Source organism: Pipistrellus hanaki (genome assembly GCF_964339955.1).
Source record: "Pipistrellus hanaki genome assembly, chromosome: 9".
In the NCBI taxonomy this organism is placed as follows: Eukaryota; Metazoa; Chordata; class Mammalia; order Chiroptera; family Vespertilionidae; genus Pipistrellus; species Pipistrellus hanaki.
Window position 1 is genome coordinate 55,104,764 of NC_140511.1, and position 14,028 is coordinate 55,118,791.

The 14,028-nt window shown below is 44.4% G+C and overlaps 2 protein-coding genes and 1 pseudogene across 3 annotated transcripts; all 3 read right to left on the bottom strand.

Moving 5' to 3' along the window:
* Nucleotides 1–1,755: 1,755 nt before the first annotated feature.
* LOC311628270 (mas-related G-protein coupled receptor member X2-like) lies at nucleotides 1,756–2,763 on the bottom strand (the record flags this gene model as incomplete). The annotated part of the gene is made up of 1 exon (XM_084895352.1): nucleotides 1,756–2,763. The coding sequence occupies exon 1, from the start codon at nucleotides 2,740–2,742 to the stop codon at nucleotides 1,756–1,758; it is 987 nt and encodes a 328-aa protein (XP_084751478.1). The 5' UTR covers nucleotides 2,743–2,763.
* A 3,841-nt stretch (nucleotides 2,764–6,604) lies between these two features.
* Nucleotides 6,605–7,568, bottom strand: LOC311628451 (mas-related G-protein coupled receptor member X2-like; annotated as a pseudogene). The gene has a single exon. The product of its transcript is annotated as a mas-related G-protein coupled receptor member X2-like (transcript).
* Nucleotides 7,569–12,032: 4,464 nt separating this feature from the next.
* On the bottom strand, nucleotides 12,033–13,040 carry LOC311628336 (mas-related G-protein coupled receptor member X1-like; the record flags this gene model as incomplete). Its single annotated transcript, XM_084895509.1, has 1 exon — nucleotides 12,033–13,040. The coding sequence occupies exon 1, from the start codon at nucleotides 13,017–13,019 to the stop codon at nucleotides 12,033–12,035; it is 987 nt and encodes a 328-aa protein (XP_084751635.1). The 5' UTR covers nucleotides 13,020–13,040.
* Between the last annotated feature and the right edge of the window lie 988 nt (nucleotides 13,041–14,028).

Sequence of the window (14,028 nt, forward strand, 5' to 3'; positions counted from 1 at the left end):
CCTACCTTCTTCCACCACCCCTTCATCCAGCTGAGGAACCCCTTCCCTACAGCGAAGCCTAGTACAGCATCTATAAATGAAGGGGGTGCATGTAGGACACAGAATCAGTAAAGTGATGAACTGGAAAGAGCATTGGATCAAGCGTCGGGCAACCTAGTTCTGATGAATATATTTGGTTCAAAAAATTGAAAACTAGTTAGTATAATTTTCGCAGCTATCTGAAGTGTCTCCATAGGACTCAGCATTCATTTGTGAATTTCTCTCCCTGAGAAATATGTAGTAAGTGGAGATCATAACTGTCTGTGAAGAACAGACAGCCCTGTGTGTTGAGACATTGTTATAGTGGACCCTCTACGTCTGCCTGAGTTCTCTGAGGAATGAGTAAGTAGTGTCAGAGTATAGTCCAGAATTCTGTAAGGAACATAAGTTACTACCAATACAATGACATGACCAGGGCAGGATCAGATGTTTTCAACTCCTAGGACTGATCATGAAACTGACTACAACCCACAGCCAGAATAATCTGTACAAAATCTTGAGGCTTAGAGTATACCAAAAGTACTGTCTGCATGCTACTAATAATTGTTTTCCAAGATAATTTCTATTTTAAAATTGACCCTCAGTTTTTAATGGTCACACTGGAATTGGTGGGACATAGTGCTAGACTCTATACTTGTCTAGGTGAGAGCTATAACCATTCATCATTTCTCAAAGGTAAAGGCCATGGTTTTCTTTACTACAAACCAAAGCCAACTTGTCACCATGCTCTAGAGTCTAGAGAAATGCCATTGGAGGGCTTTCACAAGCCCAATTTCCTGAACTGTTCTCATGCAGGTAGAGAGTCTCTCTAAGGATATTTTCCCTAAACCTAGAGAACCCAATGAGATTAGAAGTAGGCTCACTCATTTATTCAAGCTTTTTAACTATAGAATGCCCCCATACACAGCAGTAAACATGAACCTAAAGGGCATATAGTCTGATAGCAAAATAAAGAATTTTCTTTTTCTACTTTATCAGGTAGAAAGCTCTGAACATTAGTTTATGTATTTGGACAAGGATTCTTTTACTTATTATATATCACCTCTAAGCCAATAATATCTTAAAGCCTTCATGAATAATAACAGCTAATGTTTATGAAAAATTTAGTAATATTAGGCACCTGGATGAGTCCTTATAATCAATTTTCTTAATTATTGCCCACTATGACCCTACCGTGTTTCCCCGAAAATAAGACATCCTCCGAAAATAAGACCTAGCACATGGAAAGATAAAACATCCCTTGAAAATAAGACCTAGTGCAACATTGGGAGAAAAAATTAATATAAGACTCTGTCTTATTTTCAGGGAAACAGGGTATGGCCAGATGATTTCAAGTACATTTTGCAGATGAATGAACTGAGGCTTGAAGAGGAGAGCTGCAGAACTAGAACTTCGACCTGGACTTGTCTGATTCGGACAGGAATTCTTTCTGTTGCAATGAAGATTGTAAACAAAAAGCATTCAATAAAGAAATTCAGATCACATGAGAAGTTTATTGATAATATCAAAGACAATGGAGAGGTATAATGTTGGGATTAATGCTTTCTCTGAGAAAAACTAGAACAGCTATATTTAACACAACCTATTTGAAGAGACTGGGGAATCATTGAAGCATTTCAGGGCTGAGGCTGAGAGAAGACTAAATAGTTTCCAACCCTGGCAGGGCAGCAGTGAAACTCAAAGTTATTTCAGACAGAACAGGACAGAGGCTCTTCATCACTGCCCCAGACTGGTTCCCGACATTTCCAGGGTTTCCCCAGGAAGGCTTTCTCCAGGTTCATCCACTTCAGGAGTGTCCTGCAGAGCCCTCTGGAGAATCAGCCTCAGAGTGTGTCTCTGCTTCTGCCATTGCTGCCTGAAGGAGCCAACAAAGAAGTAAATGATGGGGTTGGCACAGCTATTGACACAGGATAGAAGTAATACAGTCTTGGAAATATTGAGAGGGGCAATATTTTTATTTAGAACCCAGGATATGAGGAAACCCTGAATGCCAATGGGCAGGCCACAGAGGAGGAAGACCAGTACCGTGAGCACCACAGTCATGTAGAGCCTGGTGGGCGGCATGCGTTGGGAGCCACACAATAGTCTGGTCATCAGGGCCAGGCTGGACCCAGTGAGCAGCAAAAATAACAAAATCAGCCATGTCACAAAGATGATATTCAACACTGGACACCAAACACGATTCACACGCCGATTCAGGTAGCCACAATATTTCCCTTCCAGCATGCTCAGCAGCAGGGACAGGACCCATAGCAGGGCACACATGATAGCGGACATGTGAGTGGGGCGGCGGCAGCGGTACCAAATGGGCCACAGGACAGACATGCAGCGCTCCGTGCTGATGGCGCTGAGAATGCTCAGGCCTGAGATATAGGCAAACATCCCCACAAGGGTGAGAAATCTTCTAATTACTTCAATGACAAAATCTAAGTTGAAAATTGAATCTAAAATATATACAACAAGGCAGCAGAGGAAGAGGAAGTCGGCCCCTGCCAGGTTGAGGATGTAGATAGAGAAGGTGTTCCTGCGCATGCGGAAGTCCAGCAGCCAGAGCACCACCGCGTTCCCTGCCAGCCCCACCAGGGCCACGATGACTATCAGTACATCCAGGATGATTTTCTCTGTATAATGTTGATGAGAGGCCTGATCACTTCTATTGGTTGTTGTGAGATTGTTCTCCCAGGCTGTGACAGTCATATCCATGCTCAGAAACACTGCAGTTGTGGGCCTGGAAACAAAACAAGACTTGAGCACCAGCTCTATGACTACTGACCCTCATGGCCATCCTGTCTGTGGCAAATGGAGATTCCAGAGATCATAAATTTAAAATCTTAAAAATATTTGTCAACCACCACCCTGAAAAATAATGTACATTTAATCCTCAAGGCAGTTATGATGAGAGATATTATTTCTAAGATGTGATACTCAAGAGGGGGATGCCAACATTTCAAATAAATAAGATGTAAGAACAAGTTAATCTAATCAGTGAGAGAGAGAAAAGGTCCTTGGAAAAAGAACCAATGAAGAAAAATGCATTCTCTTTATTTGATGTCAAATTTCATTTTTCAACATCTCTATCTTCTGCTGCATCCTGGGAGGACACATGTCTTTGCCTCACCACTGGGCTCCTGATTTCTTTCAGGAAAAGTGACACTGACAGCTGATTGTAGGCCAGGAGGAGGGTTAACTCCCTGCCTCTCTGTTGTCAGGGTATGAGTTTGCCATGGTGATGTTACTCTACCTAAGGGGATAGTCCCTGGCTGTGGGCCCTTTTTTGGGTCATAGTGACCACCAATCAGCCACAGTCCTCCCTGAGTTCTGGAAATTTAACTAACCTTTTACACATCATGATATCTATGGGCAATAGCTCCAAATTATGACTAATCTTTAGGTATCTCAACTTGTTCATCCTTTCTACACATTCTTTTTTCAGTTCTCTTCAATTGACCTATTTGTTTGTAGCCTTGTGTTTTTGGCTGGTACAGGAAAGGTACCTACATATAACAAACAAACTCATAGAATAGCAAGGCAATGTGTGAAATCTGAGGTTACTAACATCAATTCAGGTTTGAAAACCATGTATCTGAAGCACATAGGACCTGGGTTCTCACAGCCTAAGCTACCAGCACCCAAAGCTTCCCTGAGGGAGCTTCTAGACTCTGGAATCTTCTTCATGCATGCTCATGGCTCCTTGCACGCTACACACCAAGATGCACTCAGGACCATGTGGACTAAGAGGGAGAAAACAAAATTGCCTTTTAGAGGAGATAGTAATGAGCTGACTCTCACCTGAGCACCATCTTCTGGTTGAAGGTGGTGAGTAGAAAAAGAGGAGCTTCACAGGGAGTGCTGAACACCAGAGAATGCTCTCCTACCCCGGATAGGAGATTTCTGCAGGAGCAGGAGTGGAACCTGATGACCAAGAGAGACTAATCAAGATGCTGGGCGGCCCCTGTGACTTCCTGCACAAGCGACACTGGCAACTGAGATTCTGGAGATGTGAGACAAGGGCCTCATGAGATGCTTCACATTTTCCCTGAATCCAGTCTTATCTCTTCCTCTCCCCCTCTTACCCTAACTGGTCCTCCTCCTGTAACAAATATTTAAACTGGACCCTGACACTGCCCACTGTGGGAGTGTGCAGGAAACCCACCCAATAGTCAATATGAGCTTCCATAGCTAAAGTTAGTTTCCTTGTCATTTAGTGCCATGCATAATGGAGCTCATTTGATCTGTTTCCATTTATTCCCAGGAGTAATGTATGTACATTAGTTTATTTTAGAGGACACAAGAGTATCCTATATAATTAGGAGATAATATGAAAATTGCCTATCATTCCAACTCACCAGATATCTTCCCCCATGTGGTCAAAGTTGGCTGCCCCCATGTGGACACAGGATGGCTGCCACAGATAACCAGGTGGAGAGGGCAGTTGTGAGCAATTAGGCCTGCAGGGAGGGCAGGTGGGGAGTACTAGGCCTGCAGGGGAGGGCAGTTAGGGGAACCAATGGTGCAGGTTAGGAAAGTTGGGGGGAACCTGCCAGCAGGGGAGTGCAGTTAGGGGTCACCAGGTTGGCAATGGAGGGCAGTTAGGGGTAATGTGGTCATCAGGGGAGGACACTTAGGGGTCAGCCGGCCAGCAGGGAAGGGAAATTTGGGGCAATCGGGTCAGCAGGGGAGAAGTTAGATGTGGATCAAGCTGGCAGGGGAGTTGTTAGGGGGTGATCAGGCTGGCAGGCAGAAGCAGTTAGGGACAATTTGGCAGGCAGGCAGGCTAGTGGCTGGGAGCCAGCAGTTTGGATTGTGAGTAGGACATCCAACTGCTGGTTTAGGACTGATTCTACAGGAATCGGGCCTAAACCACCAGTTGGACATCCTCCGAGGAGTCCCAGACGGAAGAGGTGGAGGCTGGTCTGAGGGACACCACTGCCACTCTCCCTGTGCTCAAATTTCGTGCATCCAACCTCTCTTAGATTATAATACTGTTTTGTATATTGGGAAGTGGCCAAGAAAGTAAATCATAAAGTTTCTCATCACAAGAGAAAAAAAAAAGTGTCTATGTGTGGCAATGGATGTTAACTAGGCATAGTGCAATGATTATTTTACAACATACACAAATAATGAATCATTTTGTTATACACTTGAAACTTAAATAATGTTATATGAGAAGTATATTTCAGTAAAGCCTGGCAAAATCATATTCTAAAAGTATACACTCATTTAGGAAAAAGAATCTCCACTGAGATATTTTCACCTTCAGATGATCATATATTCGTTTGCCCAATACCATGTGTTTTGGGCAATGAGGAAAAGCTTTTCTTATGGGATTGGCCTTTCCAAGCAAAACTCTTCCTAAAACGGGAAGCTGCTCACATAAGGCTCTTTACACAGACCCACAGGGTGTGGAGATGCAGCCACATCCTGCCAGTTTAGTCAGCGGGTATGAACACCTTTATCTCACTAGAAACAGGTCTCTGATTTTCCTATTTTTGGAAGATTTCATAAAAGAGTGGGAGCTGCGTTGAAGTCCTGTGCTGCCCAGTCCATCTTGGGCTTTACCAAGCATGTTTATTACCTCAACTTATGTGGAAGTTTTACACTCTCTATTTTCCAGTCCATTGCCTTAGCTCCTTAACACATTAGTGTAAAATTTAAAGAAATGTGTAGTTGCACCTTGTAAAAGTGTCCACTTCTAGCACACTAACACAGATTAGGAGAAGGTCTTCTTTCTGAGCTGAGCAGTCCTGACCTTGCCTTTGTGTGAAGAAAAATGTGCCCCTTCCTTCCCAGTAGTCAGAGCCCTGCACCTGGACACAATGTTAACCAGCGGATGGTATGTCGGCCCCTTCCCCTCCTCTGCCATTGTTCGGTGCAGTGGGCAAACCATACAGCTCACCCCAGAAGTTTGCTCTCCTCCTGAACATCAAACTCCAAGACCTTAGGAAACTCAACCTCTGTTTACATTCTCCCAGCCTACTGGCCTCTTGGACTGGATCTTGACTTTGTTTTTCCCCAAAGACATTAAACAGATATTGTTTTCAATAGTGTTTGTTCAAATGTATTCTCATAATATCCAATATTTTGCTCACCTTCACATTTCACATCTCAAGTCTTCCATTCCTCAAAGCACATTCTTCAGGAGTTCCTTTCATGAGAGTATGTGGGTGAGAGCCATTCAGGATAGCTCAGGGCCTGTGGAGCGGTCAGACGGGCACTCTGACTGGTGGTCTTGAGGGGTGTCCTGTCTAGAGTAATGTTTGAAGGAGAGCCAGATGGAGACTGGACATTGTGGCCTGGGAAGGAGTTCCTGTCCACTTGGAGAGCAGTGGAGGCCTTCCATACCCATGGAATTACTGGTTCTCCCCTGCCTTGCAGCGACCCAAGTCAGGGGGGCATGGCTGTGGTCAGGATAACCTGGGCCTCTGTGGCTGAGTCTGGCAGCCCTGGGGACTAGAACATTTGGCCTGGTCAGAGCCTGGGAGGAGGCTTTGCCCAGTGAGGGCCAGCAGCACTGGAAAAGTGGATTGCCCCTGAACCAAACATGTTAGGAGTTTTTGTTTTGTTTTTATGTAAGTTTAATGATTTCCCCAGGAAGGCTTTTTCCAGGTTCATCCACCTCAGGAGTGTTGTGCAGAGCCCTCTGGATAACCAGCCTCAGGATGTGTCTCTTATACGGCATCGCTGCCTGAAGGAGCCAACAAAGAAGTAAATGATGGGGTTGGCACAGCTCTTGACACAGGACAGAAGTAATACCTCCATGGAAAGATGAAGGACATTAAAGTCACATGGAAGCCAGAATAAGAGGAAGCAGTAGATGCCATGGGCAGGCCGCAAAGGAGGAAATCCAGAACTGTGAGCACAATGGCCACACAGAGCCTGGTTAGCGGTACCCTGTGGGGGCCACACAACAGTTAGATCATCAGTGCCAGGCTGGACCCAGAGAGAAGCACAAATAACAAAATCAGCCACGCCACAGTGATGAAATCAAATAACTGACACACGGAAAAGCTTATAAGATGCAACAGAAGGAAACAGATATTTCTATTCAGCATGCTCAGTAGTAGGGATAGGGACCACAGCAGGGCACACATGACAGCTGATAGCTGCCTGGGGTGGCAGCAGCTGTATCAGATGGGCCACAGGACAGACAGGCAGCGCTCTGTGCTGATGGCAGTGAGAAAGCTCAGGCCTGAGATGTAGGCAAACACTGCTACAGCAGTGAAAAATATGTAGACTTCATTGGGGACAAAATCTAAGTTGCAAATTGAATCTAAAAAATATATAGTCTGGCAGCAGAGGAAGAGGAAGTCGGTCCCCGCCAGGTTGAGAATGTAGACTGAGAAAGCATTCCTGTGCATGCGGAAGCCCAGGAGCCAGAGCACCACCGCGTTCCCTGCCAGCCCCACCAGGGCCACGATGGATATCAGTACTTGCATGATTATGTTCTCTGTATTATATTGATAAAAGGCCTCATCACTTCTATTGATTGTTGTGAACTCGGCCTCCCAGGCTGTGACAGTCATATTCATGCTCAGAAATGCTGCAGTTTTGGGCCTTGAAATAAAACAAGACTTGAGCACCTGCTCTATGACCACTGACCCTGCAATCTCAGTGACAGAAAGTGGTCTACTCACTAGGGAGAAAGGAGGTTATGACTTAGGCCCATGAAGGCAACGAGACTCCTTGTTAGGACAGAGTGAGGACACCCAAAGCTCTTGCATTAGAAATGTCCCAGTGTGTCAATTTTATGAGGATAGACAGTGATTACTCTTTCCATTGTTGAGTCTCCAGGACCCAAGTTTGTGTGGAACACAATGGGGCTGTCAATAAAACTTAGATTCTCAAATGAATGAATGTATGAATGAATGAATGAATGAATGAATGAATGAGGAGTTCAAGGAATGAAGAAAGTTTGGATTAAATATAATTAAAATTTTTTTAAATTAAGAATTTTAAATGTAAGACAGAAGTCAGCACTTTTATTTTATTATTTTTATTTATTTATTATTTTAAAAAATATATTTATTGATTTGCCACAGAGAGAAAGGGAGAGAAAGGGAGAGGGATAGAGAGCTAGAAACATCGATGAGAGAGAATCATTGACCAGCTGCCTCCTGCACACCCCCTACCGGGAATGTGCCCACAACCAATGTACATGCCCTTGACCGGAATCAAACCTGGGACCTTTCAGCCCACAGACCGATGCTCTATCCACTGAGCCAAACTTGTTTTGGCCGAAGTCAGCACTTTTAACTCCACCACCAAAAAACACATATGTAACAAAAACAAAATTCCATTTCTAAGCATTCATTCTGTGAAACGCTCTTGTGTGTTTGAAAGAATATTTTTATGCCAGTAGACATCTCTTATCCAAGTGGGAGAGGATTCAAGACTGAATGAAATTTCTCTTTATTGTAGAGGAGAATGAAGCTATTTTGGGAAGGAGAGAGACAGAGGTGGTCAAGGGTATGAATAGAGATAGTTGAGACAGAAATACAGAAGGGGCATTATTAACTGGTTTTCCTATGATACATGTAATAGGAAAGTCCAGAATTGTCCCTATGTGTGATTTGGAGTAGAGATTTTCTTGCAGATCAAAGCATTGTGTAAGAGAATTCTCCTGGTGATGGTGCAGGTATGAAGTACTTAGTTCTATTTTACAAAGGGCTTTGGATGAAAAGAGGGAAGCTCTTGCAGAATTTAGGTGAGATTCACAAACCAACTCACACATAGATGAACAGGAGCAGCTGATGAGTGCTTACATGGTATTACCTGTTTTAATTCTAATAGTCCTATGAGGGAGAGCTATGCTTACTCCCATCTGGCATATAGGAGAAGATGAGCACCAGGAGGTTGAATGACATGTTCCACTTCTCACGTGCACAAGTGGAAGAACCTGAATATGGACCCACAGGTCTGTGTCAGAGTCTTCCCCTGTCCCCTGCCCTGCAGCCCCACTACCAGGCTGTTTTTTCCGGTAAATGTGGGGGGTGGGGGGGCAGGAAGCAAGTAACTCTTAGGGACAAATCTAAAATGGCAACTCATTTGTGTGTTTATTAAACTGGAATAGGCAAGTTTGGTAAATAACTGTAGAGAGCCACCTGAGAAGGCACATGGACATTCTTTTAATTCTTATCAGCTGAGTTTGAGGGCACTGGCAGAATCCTGTTATCAGTACTGATTTCTTATCTTTGTCCATGAGCTTGGAATGAGGAACAAATAGGACCTTGATTACCCAGATCTTGATATGCTAAATCTTGTAGCAAAAAATGAGGAACTTATCCAGATCTTGATGAATAGGATTGGGGCACACCGGAAACTCCTTTTGACCTTAAATTTCCCCTTTGGAAATCAATAAATGTGCTGTGTTTTCTGTGGTGGGTGTGACTGCCTCTCCATCAGAGAGGTGGCACCCACCTAGCGCCCAGCTTGATGAATCTATTTCTGCCTCCATGTCTCTTCTTTCTTTCTCTAATTTCTTAATCCCCAGCTCCTCCACTCAGGAACCTGTTGTTTTCCATGCAGGACACGGAAAACAGAGAAAATGCCCACCACAAATAACAAAGAAGCGAAGCTTATCCAGTGTGGAAGAAGAAGTGGGTGGAATCCTGCTGAGAACAAACCAGACTTTCCAGGAACTTCTTGCCACTGGACAGACCCAATCAGTCAATTCTTGCCAGGTTCAGCCTGGGCTGACTCACCCAGGAGAATCAAACCCGCTATCCTTCCGTCTGTGGGCTGCCACTCAAAGCACCGAGTTAAACCTGCTAGGGCTTGTCTCCCTTTTTAAACTCAAAACTCAGTAATGATGACTAGATCTGTCTGGGCTTTGTGTTTTTTCTTTGTTGTTGTAGTTCACTATTGTATCTTTGGCATTGAGCACATGTCCCTTAGACACCATCTTTTATAATATCATCTTCAACACAGGAAGAAGCTGAGGCCAAAAGAGACAACAGTTTCCCTGATATCACAGGGTGAACAGCAGTTCCAATGCCAGCCCTGGTCTCCTGGAGCCCAGCCTGAAGCTTCAGCACTGTTCTTTGCCTCATTTTGGGGTGAGCACCTGAGCAAAATCTTCATGTAAGCTCAGAACATGAGAGAACTGCAGGCGTGTAGAAAATACTAGCTGCTCTAAATACCAAATTCCTTCTCTCACGTAATAGTTCTGACATTTTTAGACCAGAATATGGATTTTAATCCCAGTTTCCAATCCCATTTGATGGCAACATGTGACCAGGTGGTAGTCAATGGGAGGTGAGCACAAGTGATATAACCAATTATGTTGTTCTTTTCCTTCCCCTCTCCTCCTCTGGATGGAATGTTGATGAGTCTGGGAGCCCTGCATGAGAATGAAGTCACCTCTCTAGTGCTGGGGAGCAGTGATTTGAAAAAGCAAAGGTGTCTGTGCCTTGAAATCACCAATCAAGTGCTAGTAACCTCTCTTGCATTTCCTTCGAGGGTTACCAAAATTGCCAATTGAAATTATTAAAAATATTTGTATACAACCCACTTCTAAAACAATGTACATTTCATCTTCAAGGAATTTATGATGAGATATATTATTTCTCAGATGTGACATCAAATAGGGGTTGTTAATAGATCAAATAAATGAGATGTAATAACAATTTGATCTAATCACAGGTTGAGTGAAAAGGTACAAAAGAAAAGCAACTAGGAAGAGGCTATAAGAAAAATGGGTTCTCTTCATTTGATGTCAAATTTCATTTTCATCTTCACTACCTACTTCTGCCCCCTGGGAGGACACTTCTCTTTGCCTCACCACTGGATTCCCTTTCCCTCATGCTCTTATTGCTCTTAGGAAAAGTGATACTGGCAGTTCATTGAGGGCAGGAGGAGGGTGATTGAGGTTCAACTCCCTGCCTCTCTGCTGCCAGGCTGTGAGTTTGCCATGGTGGTGTTACACTACCTAAGGGGAGAGCCCCTGGCTGTGGGCCATTTTTTGAGTCATAGTGCTGACCACCAGTATAGCCACAGCCCTCCCTGCATTATGGCAAGTTATCATTCTCTTTACACTTCATGATGCCCAAGAAGTGTCCAGGGCAGCAGAGAAGAGCAGTTGTGGGCAATCAGGCCTGCATGGGGGGACAGTTAGGGGCAATAAGGCGAGCAGGGGAGCAGTTAGGCATTTATCATGCTGGTAGGGCAGTGGTGAAAGGGTTATCAGACTGGCAGGCAGAAGTAGTTACGGACAATCAAGCAGGCAGGCAGGCAGGTGAGCGGTTGGGAGCCAGCAGTCCTGGATTGTGAGAGGGATGCTCCACTGCTTCTTTAGGTCCCATCAGGCCTTAGGGGTAGTAGGACATTCATCAAGGAGTCCCATTTGGAGAGGGTGCAGGCTGGGCTGAGGGACACACACACACACACACACACACACCATGCACAAATTTTGTGTATTTGGCCTCTAGTTTTTGAATGACTATCTATGCTTTAGTACAGGAATTCTTTTGTTTTAACTTATTAAATATTACTTCATAAGTCAATAATATATTAGAGGCTTCACATGTATTAACTGTTGATGTTTATGAAATATTTGTCATATTTGGCACCTCTGGGAGTCTTTTTCATTTGTTTTCTAATTTATTCCCCACTGTGATCCTATGAGTAGATAATTTCACAGCATTTTACAATGAATTAACTGAGGCTGGAGAGGAGAGCTGTAGAACCAGGACTTCAGACCTGGACTTGTCTGATTTGGATAGGGATTCTTTTTGTTGCAATGAAAATTCCAAAGAAAAAGCATTCAATAAAGAAATTCAGATCACATGAGATATTTATTCGTAATGTCAAGAACGATGGAATGGTATAATGTTAGGACTAATGCTTTCTCTGAGAAAAACATGAAAGACCAGATAAAAAACAATCACTGAAGCAGTCTGAGGCTGAGGCTGAGAGAAGACTAGATATTTCCAAGCCTGGCAGGGCAGCCGTGAGTCTCAAAGTTACTTCAGACAGATCAGGACAGAGGCTCTTCATCACTGCCCCAGACTGTTTCCCGACATTTCCAGGGCTTCTCCAGGAAGGCTTTCTCCAGGTTCATCCACCTCAGGAGTATCCTGCAGAGCCCTCTGGAGAACCAGCCTCAGAGTGTGTCTCTGCTTCCGCCATCGCTGCCTGAAGGAGCCAACGAAGAAGTAAATGATGGGGTTGGCACAGCTGTTGACACAGGACAGAAGTAATACAGTCATGGAAAAGTGAAAGAAGGCATGAGATTCGTTTGGAAACCAGACTATGAGGAACACCAGGATGCCAAAGGGTAGGCCACAGAGGAGAAAGACCAGTACTGTGAGCATGACAGTCATGTAGAGCCTGGTGGGTGGCACCCGTTGAGAGCCACACAGCAGTCTGGTCATCAGAGCCAGGCTGGATCCAGAGAGAAGCACAAATAACAAAATCAGCCACGCCACAGTAATGAAATCCAATACTGGACACCAAACATGATACACATTCAAACTCTGGAAGCTACAGTAGTTCCCTTCCAGCATGCTCAGCAGCAGGGACAGGGCCCAGAGCAGGGCACACATGATAGAGGACATGTGAGTAGGGCGGCGGCAGCGGTACCAGATGGGCCACAAGACAGACAGGCAGCGCTCCGTGCTGATGGCGCTGAGAAAACTCAGGCCTGACATGTAGGCAAAGATTGACACAGGCGAGAGAAATTGGCTAATTATTCCAATGACAAAACCGAAGTCAAAAAGTAAAACTAGACTATGTATAAATTGGTAGCAGAGGAAGAGGAAGTCGGCCCCCGCCAGGTTGAGGATGTAGACAGAGAAGGCATTCCTGTGCATGCGGAAGCCCAGCAACCAGAGCACCACCGAGTTCCCTGCCAGCCCCACCAGGGCCACGATTACAGTCAGTACATCCAGGATTATGAAGTCTGTATAATGTTGAAAAAAGGCCTGATCATTTCCATGGGTTGTTGTGAGATTGGTCTCCCAGGCTGTGACAGTCATATCCATGCTCAGAAACGCTGCAGTTGTGGGCCTGGAAACAAAACAAGATTTGAGCGCCTGCTCTGTGACCACGAACCCTCATGGCCACCCTGTCTGTGGCGAATGGAGGCTTACAGAGATTATGATTCTTCCTGAAACACCCAGTCTTGGAGTCCTGGTGCCTGAATTTAAACCTAGTTTTTTCTGAATCTTACAGCCTGGGCTCTTTCTACTACAACACTGACCCCTCTATGTCCAACCTCTCCACTCACTATCCAGCCCATGACCTGTGCCCTGGAGGCAGGAGGAGAAGAGTCTGCTCAGGTCCTGTGGAGGACAATAGGGTTCTGAGTTCCTCAGTATTTGTGCTCTGGGAGAGTGCCTTTCATTTGACAACAAGCTGTCATGAGCCCCAGGGCAATCTCAGCAAGTGAGAGTGATCTACTCACAGGGAGAAAGGAGGTTATGACTTAGGCTCATGAAGGCAATGAGACTCCTTGTTAGGACAGAGTGAGGACACCCAAAGCTCTTGCATTAGAAATGACCCAGTGTGTCATCTTTATTAGGATAGACAGTTATTATTCTTCCCATTGAGTTGTCCCCAGGGCCCAAGTCTGTGTGGGGACACAATGGGGCTGTCAATAAAATTTAAATCCACAAATGAATGAAGGAATGAATGATGAATCAAAGGGAGGAAGAAAATTTGTATTTATTATAATATAATACTTTTTTAAATGAAGAATTTTAAATGTACTAGTAAAACAGAAGTCAGCACTTTTAACTCCACCACCAAAAAACACATATGTAACAAAAACAAAATTCCATTTCTAAGTATTCACTCTGTGAAACGCTCTTTTGTGATTGAAAGAATATTTTTATGCCTGTAGACATCTGCTATACAGGTGGGAGAGGATTCAAGACTGAATTAAACTTCTCTGCATTTTAGAGAAGAAAGAAGCCATTTTGGAAAGGAGAGAGACAGAGGTGGGCAAGGGTGTCAATAGAGGTAGTTGAGGCAGAAATACAGAAGGGGCAT